The 14,667-nt window shown below is 58.8% G+C and overlaps 1 protein-coding gene across 1 annotated transcript in view; it reads left to right on the top strand.

The window, feature by feature from the left end:
- Positions 1–14,465, top strand: part of LOC122392673 (proline-rich protein 36-like) — a 50,887-nt gene extending 36,422 nt beyond the window's left edge. Inside the window, exons 4-9 of the mRNA XM_043387810.1 lie at positions 829–936; positions 2,081–2,218; positions 3,041–3,147; positions 7,999–8,098; positions 9,300–10,371; positions 10,961–14,465. Coding sequence (XP_043243745.1) covers positions 829–936; positions 2,081–2,218; positions 3,041–3,147; positions 7,999–8,098; positions 9,300–10,371; positions 10,961–14,007 — 4,572 coding nt within the window. The 3' untranslated portion in view covers positions 14,008–14,465. The remainder of the gene's footprint in view (positions 1–828; positions 937–2,080; positions 2,219–3,040; positions 3,148–7,998; positions 8,099–9,299; positions 10,372–10,960) is intronic.
- The last annotated feature ends 202 nt before the right edge of the window (positions 14,466–14,667 follow it).

Genomic DNA, 14,667 nt, shown 5'->3' with positions numbered 1-14,667 from the left:
AGTAGGCCGCGTCCCAGGGCGGCTGTATAATGGCGGTGGCACCGCCGGGTCCCGTCTGGCCGTGCCACCGGGCTCCGAGGCTCCAACGCTACCGCATGACTGCGGACGGTGCTGTGGTGTAGCCAATTAGCCCGAGTACCTGCATACTGGCACGGCCGCCGCGTGCCGTGTCGTATGCCAATGGTTGGTTTGGGACCGGGAAGGCTCTGGGGTCAGTCGGTACAGGACCGGTCTTGACCGGTGAGGGTAGACCATGACGATCCTCACAGACTAGGAATCGTCCGCAGCCCCTTGTTCTTCAGCCAGGTGATGTAGATATATTGATGTGGCCGGGAGGGTGTATTCTCAGTGATTCAGCAGGAGGTTAGTGATTCGTACAGGACAGTGACTGATGTGTTTCAGTCAGCGTGTGTGGCCCAGACAGCATTTAATGTTTGTTTGTTTGTTTGTTTGTTTGTTTGTTTGTTTGTTTGTTTGTTTGTTTGTTTGTTTGCATGTTTGCTTGGCTGTCTGGCTGGATTAGTTGCCTCCCTTGGTCTACATAGCTAGCCCATTTCAAGGCTATCGGATCAGAGGGTGAGTGGGCGAGTCATAAAAATTATGTGACCAGTGGCTAGTGCGCCGCGGCGGCTGAGCCCATCCCTTGGGACATGCACACTGCACAGTCACCCCTGAGGAGTGTGCTTCAGCTGAGCTGTCCTCGACGGTTGGCTGGTGTAGGTGACTGCCAGGTCGGAACGAGAGAGACTGTCCATTGTCCAAGGATAAGGATGGGTCGTCGGGTAATTCCTGAGTATGAAAACTGACGAACATTCTCCTGTGTTTCAGCCGGAGGCGTTTGAGCTGCTGCCTGACTGGAGTGGGGACGAGGAGGAGCTGATATCGCCCGTCCATCCCGACAACCGGCTCGGAACACTGCCCAGGCCGTTGTCAGAGGTAGGTGGAGCTGAGCTAGGGTGCGGTGAGGTCTGGAACAGGGGTGAGGGAAGGGAATTACAACCCAGACCGTTGTCAGAGGTAGGTGGAGCTGAGCTAGGGTGGGGCGAGGGAAGGGAACACAGCCCAGGCCGCGCTCTCAGACCTGTGGGAGGAGCTGAGCTAGGGTGAGGTGAGGTCTGGAACATGGGTGAGGGAAGGGAACACAGTCCAGACGACACTCAGAGGTAGGTGGAGGGGAAAACAGTCGTGCCCTTGCAGGATGGAATGTGGGACAGTCTGAGGGAGGACTGAGGTGATGGCGTCATTGTAGCAGAATGGGCCATGGGAAGGAGGCTTTCGACATCGAATAGTGTGGTGTTGACGTCACTAAGGGGACTTTTTTACGCCTCTGAGAGAGCACGATGGGCTGTGTGGGTCTGATGTCACTGAAAGGAATGACAAGGCAGTGACGTGATTCGGAGAAAATCGCCAGTCGGTTCAATGCACCCCGTGAAAGGAAAATTACAGGTCGTTGTGTAAAATTGATGAGCGCATGGCGCATGCCATATTTTATGTCTTCACATGCTACGTTTTTTACCTATCTCTGACCAAGTCTGCATAATTCTGACGGCGCACCTTCAGGTCGTCTGCATGAGGAAAATTATGGCTCCGTCCTTCGGCCAATTCTAATGCACAATCGGGCTCATTCTTTGTCAGCGTCACTAAATCTCCTTCCATCGACGAGCCGACGTCATACACGCCGTTTTCCTGGTGGCGGGCTCGGCTCGGTGCGCCGTTTCCCCGCCGGTTGCCGACGTCTGGACAGCCACGTCCTTCCCGAAGCCCCCTCCCTCCCTCCGCTGCCTGTCGGGCAGGTAGGCCTGCCTGCCTGCAGCGGCGACCGGCCGGCGGCGCGGCGGCGAGCCGAGCGGGGAAGGAGGGAGGGGTGACGGGTGCAGGCCAGTTCTGACCGAGCGACGCCAGTGTCTCCGCCGCGGCCGCCGCGCCGACAGCGCCGCCCGGGCCGCCAGGGCCGCCGTGTCGCCGTGAGCCGCGCGTGTGTATCGATCCGTGACCTGCTGTCGTGACCGTGATCTCGTATCGTGACCGTGCTCTCGTGCCGTGATGGGTGGGGCTCGCTGACCGCGTGCCGTGACCTCAGGCGGCCGGCCGCCGACTGCCCAGTCCGGACCGGCTGACCCGCGCCCGGACTCGTCGCTTTCCGGCCCAGGTGATTCCGCTGGATGTCACCGGTCACAGCTTCGAGAGGCAGCTCCAGTTCCGCCGGTCGCTGGTGCAGGTGAGATGACAGGGACGGAGGGTGTGTAATGTGTATACTAGGGCAGGGAAGGATGGATAAGGGTGTGCTGTCTAGTCTAGGGACGACTGGTGGATGGAGCTTGTTCCTGGTAAGAGCAGGGAAGGGTGGACAGAGGTGTGCTTTCTGATCGAGGGAAGTCTGGCGGGTGGGGATTGTTCCTGGCACAAAAGGATGGAGGGATTCCGGGATTTCTTGAGAGGAAGGGACATGAGTCATGGGTATGTCCATTGGATAGGTGGGTGGGCTGGTTAGTTCCCATGATCATGGTAGAGGGAACGGAATAGGGCATGCTCTTTGCTCAAGGGTAAAGGGGTGGGTGTGGGAGTGTTTACGACGTCGGCGAACATCCGTTCGACTTTCTGGTGTTTGAGTGAACGTTTCTCGTTCTAATCACCCTTGATCGCACGAACTCCCGCAGCCGCCCCGTTCACAAGGGACAATGACTGCTGTATTGTGCCGTGTAGTGTCTCCAGTTGGGCTGCTTTGTCCAGTGATGACGCCATTAGTTCCCGGAACTGGGCAGCTGTTCCCACAGTACCCAGACCCAAGGTCGTTCACTCGGGGAACTATTGTCTTCCCCGGCCACCCGGCGACGGTTGGGTCTGTCCGCTCCTCCCCTCCGCCCGCTCACGAGTCGTTACCGTGAGTCCGTGCAGGCTGTACGAACCGGCCGCCTTTCTATGTCCGACAGGTGGATCTGAAGGCCGCTGAGTCTGCACAGTTGCACGGCCCGTCCCTTCCCCTCCCTCCCTGCTGTATTAGGGATCCTCTGACACAGACCCTCCCTGTGTCTATCGACAGTACGAGTACGTGAAGAAGCGGCGGAGAAAACGCTCCAAGCAGCGACGAAACACCATCGGCAGCTCGAGCGACCTGTCCAGCGCGCTAGAGGACGTCGGGTCTGCAAGGTGAGACATCTACGACGAAGTGAACGTACAGGAATGCTCGAATTTAGACAGTTCTTGAGCCTAAACAGTGAAGTGACACCCTGTCCGATTCAGCCATCAACACTGCAATGGACAGTTCCGCTAAAAGACAGGACACCGATTTAGCCGATACGACACTGAGCAGGGGATAAACAGAGTATCTGATGAGATCGGCGCCGCGCTTGACAGACAAGTGAGCTGCTGAACAGCGAACACCGCTCAGCCAGAACACCGATTCAGTCGGAGCTATGCTGGATATGCTGGATAGCTAGGACAAGCCAGCTTTGCGCTGGACACCCAGAAGAGTATGCAGAGAGCGCCGACTGGTTTGGGACGGGGCAGGTCAGCTGGTACAGTATTGTGGCACGATAGGCAGCACCGTGCTGAGACCAGTATGGTTGGTACATGCTGAGCACGGTTTGACCGGTCGATTGGGGTCTGCTGGGTTCGAGTGGACCATGACCAACCCGCGGGGGTTGTGTGGATCGTGAAGGTACGATACGAGCACGAGACAGGATGAGTCAGCCCGTTTGCTCTGCACCGAGTCGGCTGGATTCTCCCGTGTATTTATACCAACACTGCCCCGCTCGCGGTGCTGTGGTCACTGTGGGACCGTACTGGTATATCCCACGGCTATCGTCTGTCCACAAACGTCCCTGCGATGCTTGCTCTTCTCCTAAAACTTCAGAAACGCCGGGTACCACCAGTCCACCCACCAGTTATCGGTAACTCGGTCACTCGACTGAACGAACCGTTCTCAGTAGGCTTCTTTGTCGACTGCAGAGAGGGATGAATCTGTTGATCAGTCGCCACTCCCCATCCCAGGACTTGTTTGACGCCGGTGTCGGCCGACGGTCGGAGGTGTCAGTTTCTTTGTCGGCGGCATTTACACCGGTGTTATCCCCCTGTCCGATGTACCGATACCTCGTACTTCGATCCTCGGCGTGACGCTTGGCCTCTGTCTAGGCCTTGACTCTCGCTCCCTGCCATCCCCTCGCTCCCCAACCCGACCCAGGCCGACCTACCGGCCGGTCGCCAGTAGAACATACCAAATTGTACCGCCCCCTCTTACAGGGCTGGTCAAGTGGTCCAGCTAGTTTCTGTGGGACGAAGCACACCTGTCGACCCTGCAGTTTTGGCGACGGCCCAGTGAATAGAGGGTCAGCTCTGCCCGCCGCTGACCTTATATGGGCAACTCTCCCTAGACGGACCCACCGAGTGGTTCGATGTTGTGTTGCCGGTTGCAGAGTCCGGCTTTAGCATAGATGGTGACTGTCGATAAGGCGTACACCTCTGACCCGAGCCTTGTCGACAGTCAACGTCTCGAAGATGCAGTGACACCCAACCTGCTGTGGGAGCCCCGCGCTGCATCGGGTCGTTTAAGCTGGACGTCTTACTACAATTGAGTTGATTCGATAATTCTTAGTGAGGTTTGAACTGGTGATCGAACGCATCGCGTCGATCACCATCGCGTATCTATGTGAACGCATCGCGTATCTATGGTTTATCACCATATATAGTATTCAACATCTCTATTGTACCTAGTGATCGAACCGTGACATGCTCCGGAGATCATCTCACATGAGATGGGCAGGCGCTTTGCCAATGGATTGGCGTATCACTCCACCCCCACTCATAGAGCTAAGCTAAACAATGATGACGGAAATGCCGGTGCAAGAGTAAACAATGACGGAAATGTCATTCAGAGCCACCCCTGTCTCTCTCCGCGGAACTGCTCCCTACCTCCCTCGGGTGACCACTCTGACCGGCCCGCCACCCCTGGCTCGCTCTCCACCGTACCTGAGCAGCTAACTGCAACCGCAGCCGTGGCCGACGGCACGTCCTGCCGACGTTAGCATACTCACAAGGCACGGCGCTCCCCTAGCTACCTGTATGTGACTGAGCGTGCGTCTGGAGCGACCCTGCTAGTCCTCCCTTGCAGCTTTCGGGAAGTGATCGAGTATGAAAGTGAGGAGCTCACAATTATGTAAAGCGTAATGTGTGATTGATTGATTAGGTGAATGGAATCTACTTACGCAGTTTTCACTCCCCACCTGTATACGACTGAGCGTCCCCGTCAATATCACTCCCCACCTGTGGAGCGAGAGTGAGCGCCGAGCGCCGACGAGCGCAGATGTACAGCGGCTAGGATGACTAACGTGATGATAAACACTGGCTCCATCGCCACCCCCACTCTGCCCCCCCCCCCCAGCGAGAGGGGGGGCGCTGCTCGGACGACGGACCTCCAGCGCCGTTTGTGTACTCTGAGCCCTGCTGATCATTTGTACCCGACATCGATCGGAGTTTTTGCGGCGCCGAGCGTGCGTCCGTTCTGCCAGCCGTTAGTTCCTTCCGGTTTTTGTCTGTGCTGACAGCAGCGGAACGTCTCCCTGTAGAGAGGAAAGAGGGGGGATTTCACATCAGGAAAAGAGTCAGAAGTGGTGTTCCTGTGCCAGACATTCGCAGAAGCGGCATGCTCATCGAAGACATGGATCAATGAAATGGAAACAAACAGCGGTGACTCAGACTAGGCTAGGCAGTGCGGGCATCAGTAGCATCAAACCCAGGGAGAGATCGTTGTTTTGGAAGCAAAAGTGAGAGGATTGGCAGTGATGTAGACACTCTGAACTTTGGGACATAGTAACAGGGCGCGATAACTCCGGACTGATAGTGCCAGGCGGGCTACCAGTCCGTAGATAATGGCATAACCCGCGTCCCGTAGGGGGGGCCGTTTCGGCCCCCCTGTCCTTTTCCGTCGATATCTCCTAAACGGCTGGAGATATCGCCACCAAACTTTCAGGACCCCTCCGGGCATCAATTTTACACATTGTGACCAAAATTTTTCCAGAAGCTGTGATAGGTTGGCCATAAATGACGTCAGAATGACGTCATGTTCTGCCATTTTCGACCGAAAAAAGACCTTCGTGAGAAGAGCTGTCAGGCCTACAGCTTTGAAGATACCGAAAAATGATCAGAACATAAAAGGTGTAGAATTGACAGGGCTACAAAACTGCTATCTCGGATTTTTGAAATTTTTGAGTTTCGACCCCAAAAATCAAAAATGCGATTTTTTGGATATATTAGCAAAAAAATCCAAAAAGTTTTTTGAGTTTGGAAAAAAAACCGGAATATATGTGATAGTACCTACCGTCTTCTATCTACATACCAAATTTCAGATCGATATCTCGTTTTTTTGCCATGTTACAGCGAAAAAACTGTTCAAAAATGATGACGTCAAATTTTCAAACTCATTTTTTGGCAATTCTAGACCACGTAAGGCAAAACAAAGACCACCATTGGACTCCCCGTGACGAGCTGCATCGAATCGATACCCATTTTGTGCAAAAATATAAACTTTGAAATTTGACCTAATATGACCTGACCTTGACCTGACCTTCACCAAAACGTGACCTAAGCTGGCCCCAAAGGCTGCCTGACCCACATAATCGCATTTGTCATGTAAAATGGACCATAAAACATGTATCACACGACACTTTCATATTGTGACCCCCCAGTGACCTGACGTCTGTGACCTAACCTGGTATCAGTGACCTCAGATAGCGAAGTATGTGTTTGACGAACAATGTACCATCGATGGTTTTCAATACTTACCAATTTACTCGATTTCACAACACATTTCTTGAAATGCCTGTGAACGGTGAAAATCCGACCTTTGACCTGACCTGTGACGTCATCGGTTTGACCTAGGTCAATGAAATTTGGTCACAAGGTAGTTCCCGGGTGGGGCTATCGAACGCCGTTGGAATTTTGAAAATCGGCCGGTAAATTTCCGAGATCTTAGGGGGGGGGGGCCGAAACGCCCCCCCCCCTACGGGTGGTAGGGTCCGCCGGTAGCCCTACGGGGCGCGGGATAAGGGTGGGTTACAAAGGGTGGCTTTGGGGTAGCTTATCTCGAGATAAGTGACACAGTGATACAGACACACAGCTCATCCATAGATTGTGATGTAGGGTGACCGCTGAGAAGTTAGTGGTTAGCCATTACAAATATTTATCGGAGAGGTGCTCGCAGTCTTTGATCTCAAAATGTCGTTCAGCTGTATCCAGCACTTCTAATAACTAGTCTAATCTCACTTGACTCGCGCATGATGTCGCGTTATGTAAACTGTCCTGTCGTGCGGTTATGTTCCTTTGATGTCGCCCCATCAGATCCACTGATAACGTGTCCATTTCCCGTCACCTTCCTACCCTGTCGCCGACCCGGTCAGGCGTATTTGGGCGACTTTCTCCCCGAAACTGCCCGCGTGTCCACCTGCCAATTAACCTGGCGACTGTACGGACGGGTTCTTTCCGGACCGTTTCCGGTCGTCCAACGCTCCAAGGCTGACTGACCATTGTCTGGGAACACCGCCCTCGGGACCTAATCTGACCGAGTGCTATACCTTGTTAGATACATACTCACGCTATTTCGTAATTCGTTTAATTGTGGTAGTGTTGTCGGTAGCTAAGTCCTGCGCTAACGAATGTCTCACATCAAAATCAGATGCACCGCTGAAGGTCTTGATCCAGGCTCTCAAAGGCCATCTCCCGACTCTGTGTCACTCCTTGTCCGCTTCCACTAGCCACAGACGCCTGTCCCGACTCTCAGTAACCACTGACTCTCAGTCCGCTCCCAGTCCCCAGTAACTGCCGGCTCTCAGCAGTCATAACTGCCGACTCTCAGCAGTCGGTCGGTAGCGGGAGAGCCGCATTGTTTTCCTCCTCCCACGCCGCGCTCTGACTCGGCCTGCGGTCGGTCAGGCACGATCGCCCCCTCCCCCTCCCCGCGGCCCCCCACCTCTGCAGTACTGTGACCGGCGCGGCTCTCTGTTGCAGCTCGACAGCGGTGACAGCGGCGGCCGGCCGACAGGTCCCCACAGACGACCGGCAGACACAGACGGAACCCCGGCCCGGGCCCGGAACAGCACCTGAACAGGTGAGCAGGCGACCGAGGTGAATCAGCCCGGTCCGGGAAAAACGCAAATACACGGATCGCGTGCCGCCTAATGCATGCGGCGATGATTATTATCCGTGTGGTAGACGTCTTTCATGAATACGCCTGTCGCTGGGGCGGATCAGTCGTCCAGTCCGCTGACAAACCCGGCAGGACTCGATAGGGACTGATGTAACTACATGCTCTGGTACCTACACGAAATTTTGATATTTGAGGAATGGATGGATATAGTCTTCCCTTCACTGGATCCACCAGCGGCGTTAATAATGCAACTTATTTTTACCATAAGTGAGCGTAGCCACCCAATGCTAACCGCGCGATGTTCCCCTGAGTGTATAAGTGAGCCACGTCCTGTTTGGCAAGGGCGCTCGTGTGGTCAGGATGTGTAATGTTGGTGATCTGTCTGTCTGTCTGTCTGCATATTTTCTGTCTGCCTCACTGTGTCTGTCTAGCTGTCTGGGCAGCTTGTCTGTCTGTCTGTCTGTCCATCCGTCCCGGATCGGTCTGTGCTCGGTGCTGGAGACGATGGCGTGGCGGTCGTGGTGGTGCGGTCACCGATATGGAAATGTGCGGCGACTGTCGGGACGGGTGCCGATGCCGATCTCCCCTGTTTGGTCACTGGTATGGTCCGCCATGGTATGGTAATGCGCGGTGACGGCGTCCGGTCACAACCCAGGTGAAAGGTCCAGGTGTTGGTTAGTGCCGATCGGCAGGACATGAATTTATGCGTCACGCCGGCGGCGTGGTGCTTTATGTGTGTCGTTGGATCACTTGGGCGGACACGATCCGTGGTGAATATGTTGGGATTAGCGATATTAGCACTCCAAATTAGGGAGCTTCTCATCAAAACAATCCGGTGTTTACGGTCTCCTAAAGCTCCGGCGAATGTTGTTTTCGATTCGGTCTCTGATTAGCCCGAGAAATAGCAGGATTCGGGGATGGGTCGCATTACGTCATTCCCGTGATAAGGTATCCACCCTGCCTCGCTGGGTGGATCGGCTGCCAACTGAGGCCGCCGAACCCCTGCTCCAATCACGCCCCCACCATTCTGCAGCCGGTGTTAGTGCTGCGACTAGGCCGACCGAGCCATCAGCGGCAGATGTTTGGAGCCGGTAGGTTTACGAGCGACCGCCGCGCCGGTGCCCTGTGTTCTGACCCTCCCTCTCCCCCTCCCCGTCCGCAGAGAGTTCCGCGAGCCGCCATGGCCGACGTGCAGCTATCGCGAGTCGACGGCGGCGACCACCTTGGTCGGCAGAGGAAGCTGGCGTCTCCCGAGCCGTACGTTGCCACCGCCGGCTGGCCGGGGCCGGCTGTGCGCCGCCGTCCCGCCGCCGCCGCCGCTGTCTCTGAGGGCTCTTCCAGCGGGCGGGGCAGCAGCGGCGGCTCCGACCTGACCTCGGCAGAGACGGAGCCGCGTGTCGTGTCGCCGGCCGACTCCGGCACCGCTATCTCTCCGGCTGATGAGGGTCTCGGCTCGCCGCGCCGACGGCCCGCATCGCCGGCTGACTCGGGGCTCTCGGACGGTGGAAGGGCAGACGAGAGTGGCTCCAGTGAGCACACCGTCACACCAGAGTACGGAGACGGAGACACCAGCTCCGTCTTCTCCTGTGACGCTGAGGGATACTACACCTCCTTCCATATCGACAGTGGCCTGCGGGGAGCACCACAGCTGCCGGCGCGGCCGGACAGTCGCAGCTCTACACTGAGTGCGGGCTCTAGTGGGACGGCTCCGCGCTGCCGGCCCCCACCACCGCCGCGCGCCAGCTCTTTGGACTCTTGGCGGAGAGAGGGCGCCCCGCCGACGGGCTCCGCGCGGACCCGCTCCCCTGGCGGTGCCTCCCAGCGCTCGGGCGGTTCAGAGACAGATGGCGAGCAGTTCCGCAGTCGCACCGCGCTCACCACCGGCCGCATCCCGTCACTGTGTGTGGTGACTCCTCCGGCGAGCGAGGACGGCGAGCGTGGCTCTCCGGGCCGGCGAGCCGGCTCGACCACCATCGACTCTGACCGGGAGAGAACCCCGCGCCCCGAGGACGGCAGCAACTCCGGCTGGGTGGGCGACGGCCGGCCGCCCAAGGCGCCCTGGGGCGCGCCGCTCTCCGACTGGACGGGCAGCGATACGGGTGACAGCAGCGGCAGCGCGCGCACGCCGCCACTCGTCCGGCCAGAGGCGGAGGGAGAGGAACACAGCGGCGGTCCGGCGCGAGCCCGGGAGGCGGCTCCCTCGCCCGACTCGACGTCTCTGTCCCGGCTCAATGGTGAGTGGTGGACGCAGTGAAAAACACGTCCGCTGTAGGAGCTGTTTGTGCTCGTAATAGATCTGGTATCCGTGCGACCTCAAAAGCTTTGCTTCCTTTCTCGAGTGCTGTTCCGTGTCTGTGTATCTGTGATGGCGAATCGATGCTAAATAGGTCCGCTGACCTTTTACGATACGGTCGAGCATAGTCCCTAATGACGCCGCTAGTTTGCATATGCTTGAGTAAATTCCAGGAATGCATGCCACATTTGAGACTTTATATTGCACGTTGTCAGATGGTTGACTAGTTTTGAGAGCAATTTTTCATAAACTTTTCGCCGCAGTGTGCATCATCACAATACAGTTCCAGCATACTTTTCCATCGCCGTTTTATGTATCTTGAGTCGTAGCTCAATTGCTGTTGTCTCAGTTTGAACTTTGAAGTAGTATTGATCAGGAACCGTACTGGCATTACGAATTTGATTTGATTTGATTTACGAGCATTCGTATTTGCATCTGTAACCACTTTCATGTATGCATTCGATCGTGTCTCGGATGTTTGCTGTCTGAAAACCCGCGCCGTGTCCTGACGCAGCGTCTCTGTTCCCCAGGGAGTGAGTCGTGGTGCAGCAGTTCGCACAGCCTGCTCTCGACTGCCGACCTACCGCGCCAGATGGCAGCGCTCGCAGTATCGCCCTCCCGACCGACTGCGCGCTACGCCGGCTGCCCCGAGATGCCCGTGTACGACGCGCCGGTGCCGGTACGACCGGCCGTACCGCAGTACCAGTACCGGTACCCGTACCAGGGCCGGCCCGGCTCGTACAGTGCCCCGGCCTCGCCGATGACGGGTCCGCGCGCCCTGCCCCGTCAGTTCCCGGCGCCGGTTGGTACGGACGACCGGCAGCCGACCGACGCCGGGGTACGGTGTGCCGCTGAGCCGGCGGCGGCGCGGCGAGCGTCAGTGGCCGGAGCCACGCCGTCCTCGCCGCCGTGGGCGCCGGCCGAGGAGCTGAGTAGGCGGGTCTCGGACTCGGCCGCCTCGTCACCAGTGATGTCGCGCTCTGGATCTCTGGATAGACGCGCGGTAAGGCGATACACCGCCGCCGCCGCCGCGCGGATCTACTCCAGTCTCCGGCTGCTGCGAGGAAAGAAAGACTCTGCATCCACCGCTTCTGTCACGGACGGAGAGTCGGTGCAGGAGCTGGATGCCGTCCAAAATGAGACCGATCGGCGGGTACCGGCGCCTGGCTCTGCGCCGGTGCAGTACCAGCGCGGCCCGGCCAGCTCCCTGCCGCCGTCCGGGGACAGACCACAGCCTCAGCCTCAGCCGGCGCCCGTGTACCAGCGTCCCACGGGCACACCACAGCCAGCGCCGCCGCAGCAGCACGTGTTTCGACACCCGAGTCCGATGCCTCAGCAGCGCCGTCCGCCGGAGCAGCGGTACACGCTGAGACAGTACGCCCAGCTGGTGGCCACCTACCGGCAGCAGCAGGAGCTGTACGAGCGGTACCAGCAGGCTCAGCAGCAGCAGCAGCAGCAGGCGCAGCAGCAGGACCCGGCGCGCCGGCTGAGTGCGCCGCTGACGGCTCCGCGCGGCCCGCAGCAGTGGCAGGCGGAGGGGCATTACCAGAGCCCTCCGCTGTGGCCCCGTCAGACCTGGGTGCCCTCGCCGAGTCCGTCCGACCCTCAACAGGAGGCTGAGCGGCGTGTCAGCCTCAGTCGCCATCAACAGCCGAGCCAGGATCGACTCCTGCCGCAGACGCCAGTCGGACCGCCACAGGGCCGACCGCTGCCCGACGTCCCACCTGCTGCCTCAGCCGGCCCGCAGCCACCTCCAGCGACCGCCAGCCAGCAGTCGCCCAGACCACAGAGCCGCTCTCCGTTCGGTTTCGGTCGCTACAGCCTGCGAGTGCGCGGCTCGGAGCCGGTTGTGCAGGAGCAGCGCCGGCCGGCTGAGGCCGAGCAGGTTCCAACGAGCCCCGAGCGTCGGCAGCAGACCGACAGCACGCCAGCTGAGGAATCGCACAAGACGAAACGACACAAGAAACGCTGGTTTTTCACTCTTCCCGGAAAGAGTAAGAACAAGGACAAGAGAAAATCGAAGACGGATGAGAGCTCAGATGATGACGGCGGATTCGCTCCGACCAACGGTGGCGGGTCCAGTTTCGTTCGATACGAGGCACCCGACTCCGTGTCGTCAGGCGTGTCATCACGTGCCTCCACGCCGCTCACAGATGCCTCTGTCTCTTCCTCTTACTTTGAGATGGAGCAGTACTTCCCGTCGCTGAACACAAGTCACGGCAGCGGACCACCGGCGCGGCCGCTCTCATCCCTCTCCGAAGACTCACGCAGTCTCCGCTGCCAGTTGTCCCCTCAGATGCGCGCTCCGCGGCCGCCCAACTTCTCCGACCTCGAGTACAGTCCCCCGGAGGCGGCAGCAGCAGCAGCGGCAGCCGAGTGGCGCAGGCAGGGGCCGGGCGCGCCGGTGGCTCAGTCCCCGCGGCTGCCCGGTCGGCAGGGTCCTTTACCCCCTCCGCCGCCGCCGGCCCCTCTCTCCCCGAGGTCTGTGGTCGGTCAGCAGCAGCGTCAGTGGGCAGCAAACCATGTGTCCCGGCCTACCCCCGGCGGGTCCCAGATCTACGGCAGTCCGACGGTGTTCGCCCGGCCTCGCGGACCTCCGACGGTCGGCGCTGGTCGCGGCTGGTCACCGGTCGCTGCGCCCCGTCTCAGTGAGCCCGGCCAGCGTGCCAGCTGGGCAGCCAGCGGCGGCGGCGGCAGCCCGCGAGCCGCTCCGGCCGGCCAGCGCAGCAGCTGGTCGGGCGGACCCCCTGCACCGCGCTCCCCGGCAACTCGGAACCAGCTCACGAGACCCACTCCGCTCAACGACTTCAAGGAGCTGATCGCGCGCCAGGGTCGCTCGCCGGCCGGCGGCGCGCCAGGCCGTGGGTCGGCCACGGAGAGGCTGCGAGCCGCCGCTGCTGCAGGCACCCCCGCCTCTCCGGCGGCCAGCCCGGCGTCCCAGTCACCGCTGGACGCTCGGAACTCGGCGCGCGCCGTGCTGTTCCAGAACCGATTCGGTGGTCGTCGCGGCCGGCCGCCGGGTACCAGTGTCATAGCGACTACTATACCGGAGACTGAGGATGAACTGAGCGAGGAGCCGCCCCCGCCACAGCCGGCCGGCCCGCCCAGCCGCCGACAGCTGTTCCCGGCGGCTGGCGACGCTCGGTCCTCCTCGTCCGGGTCCTCGCCGGACCGGACTGCCGGCGCGCCGCTGCGCATGAGCCCCTCCTCGCCGCCGCCGCCGTACTCAGCTCCGTCTGATGCACGTATTCTGCCGACCGGGCTGGCTGCTGAGCGACACTTTACTCCGGTCACAGGACCGGCCGCAGGAGGCACCGGCGGCTTCCGACGCTCCTACAGCCTGCCGAGACACGGCGATCAGCGGCCACCTATCGGCAGTATCTCGAGATATCAGTTCCAGGGCCGGCCGGCCGGGGCGCTGCCCTCGCCGGCGCCGGCTGCCAGCCCGTTTCAGCGGACGCGTTCCCTGATGGCCCGGCTGCCCAGCGGCTCTGAGCGGCCGAAGGCGGCGGCTGGTGTCTCGAACCCGACCCCCGCTCAGTCTCCACCCTCATCGCGGGTTGAGACCACCATCTGAGCCGGGGGAGCGGGGATCAAGCTGTCAGCCGGTGACAATACAAATGACACGATAAGCTGTGAAGAGATCGACACCAGACGGCAGGCAGCAGCTGTCACGTTCAATAAACAGGAGTAATTTTGTTTGCTTCGTGCTTTTTATTCGTTATTGGCAGCTTTAGATGTTTTATGATGTTTTTAGGGTGTTTGATTACTGCAAACGCTTATAATGACCCATACCTGTTTGAGTTTTGTTACGGTAAAGCATGATGAGTCATGAGCTTTCCTTTATGTCGGTGTTCATCCATATGTCGCCCAGTCCAAGAAGGCTGGACACCTGGTCCTGCGGTGAATCCTGCGATACCTGCGAATCGTGCTCGGACTTTGTGGGGCATGTACGAAGGTGTACCTACTCGCATAACGCATTTGCTTGCTTGTCTTAGGTCCCAATTTCAGAAAATACATTGCTGATATACCGATCTTACTTGAATGAGAGCTGTAAGCACTGACTTTGCGGATCTGCATAGCATAGCTGAGAACGGGGACAACGCAACGAGCCTGGAACTACAGACGCGCACGGTTACGTAAATGCGCAAGCAAAATATTCAGCTTTATCAATGCATGATAGGTGGAACGACGAATGTAGTATTATATAGTTGGGCGTGTTATGAGCGAAACAAAT

Source organism: Amphibalanus amphitrite, unplaced genomic scaffold (assembly GCF_019059575.1).
Source record: "Amphibalanus amphitrite isolate SeventyFive unplaced genomic scaffold, NRLGWU_Aamphi_draft 000496F_arrow, whole genome shotgun sequence".
Lineage (NCBI taxonomy): Eukaryota > Metazoa > Arthropoda > Thecostraca > Balanomorpha > Balanidae > Amphibalanus > Amphibalanus amphitrite.
This window is presented reverse-complemented; position numbering and strand designations above follow the sequence as displayed.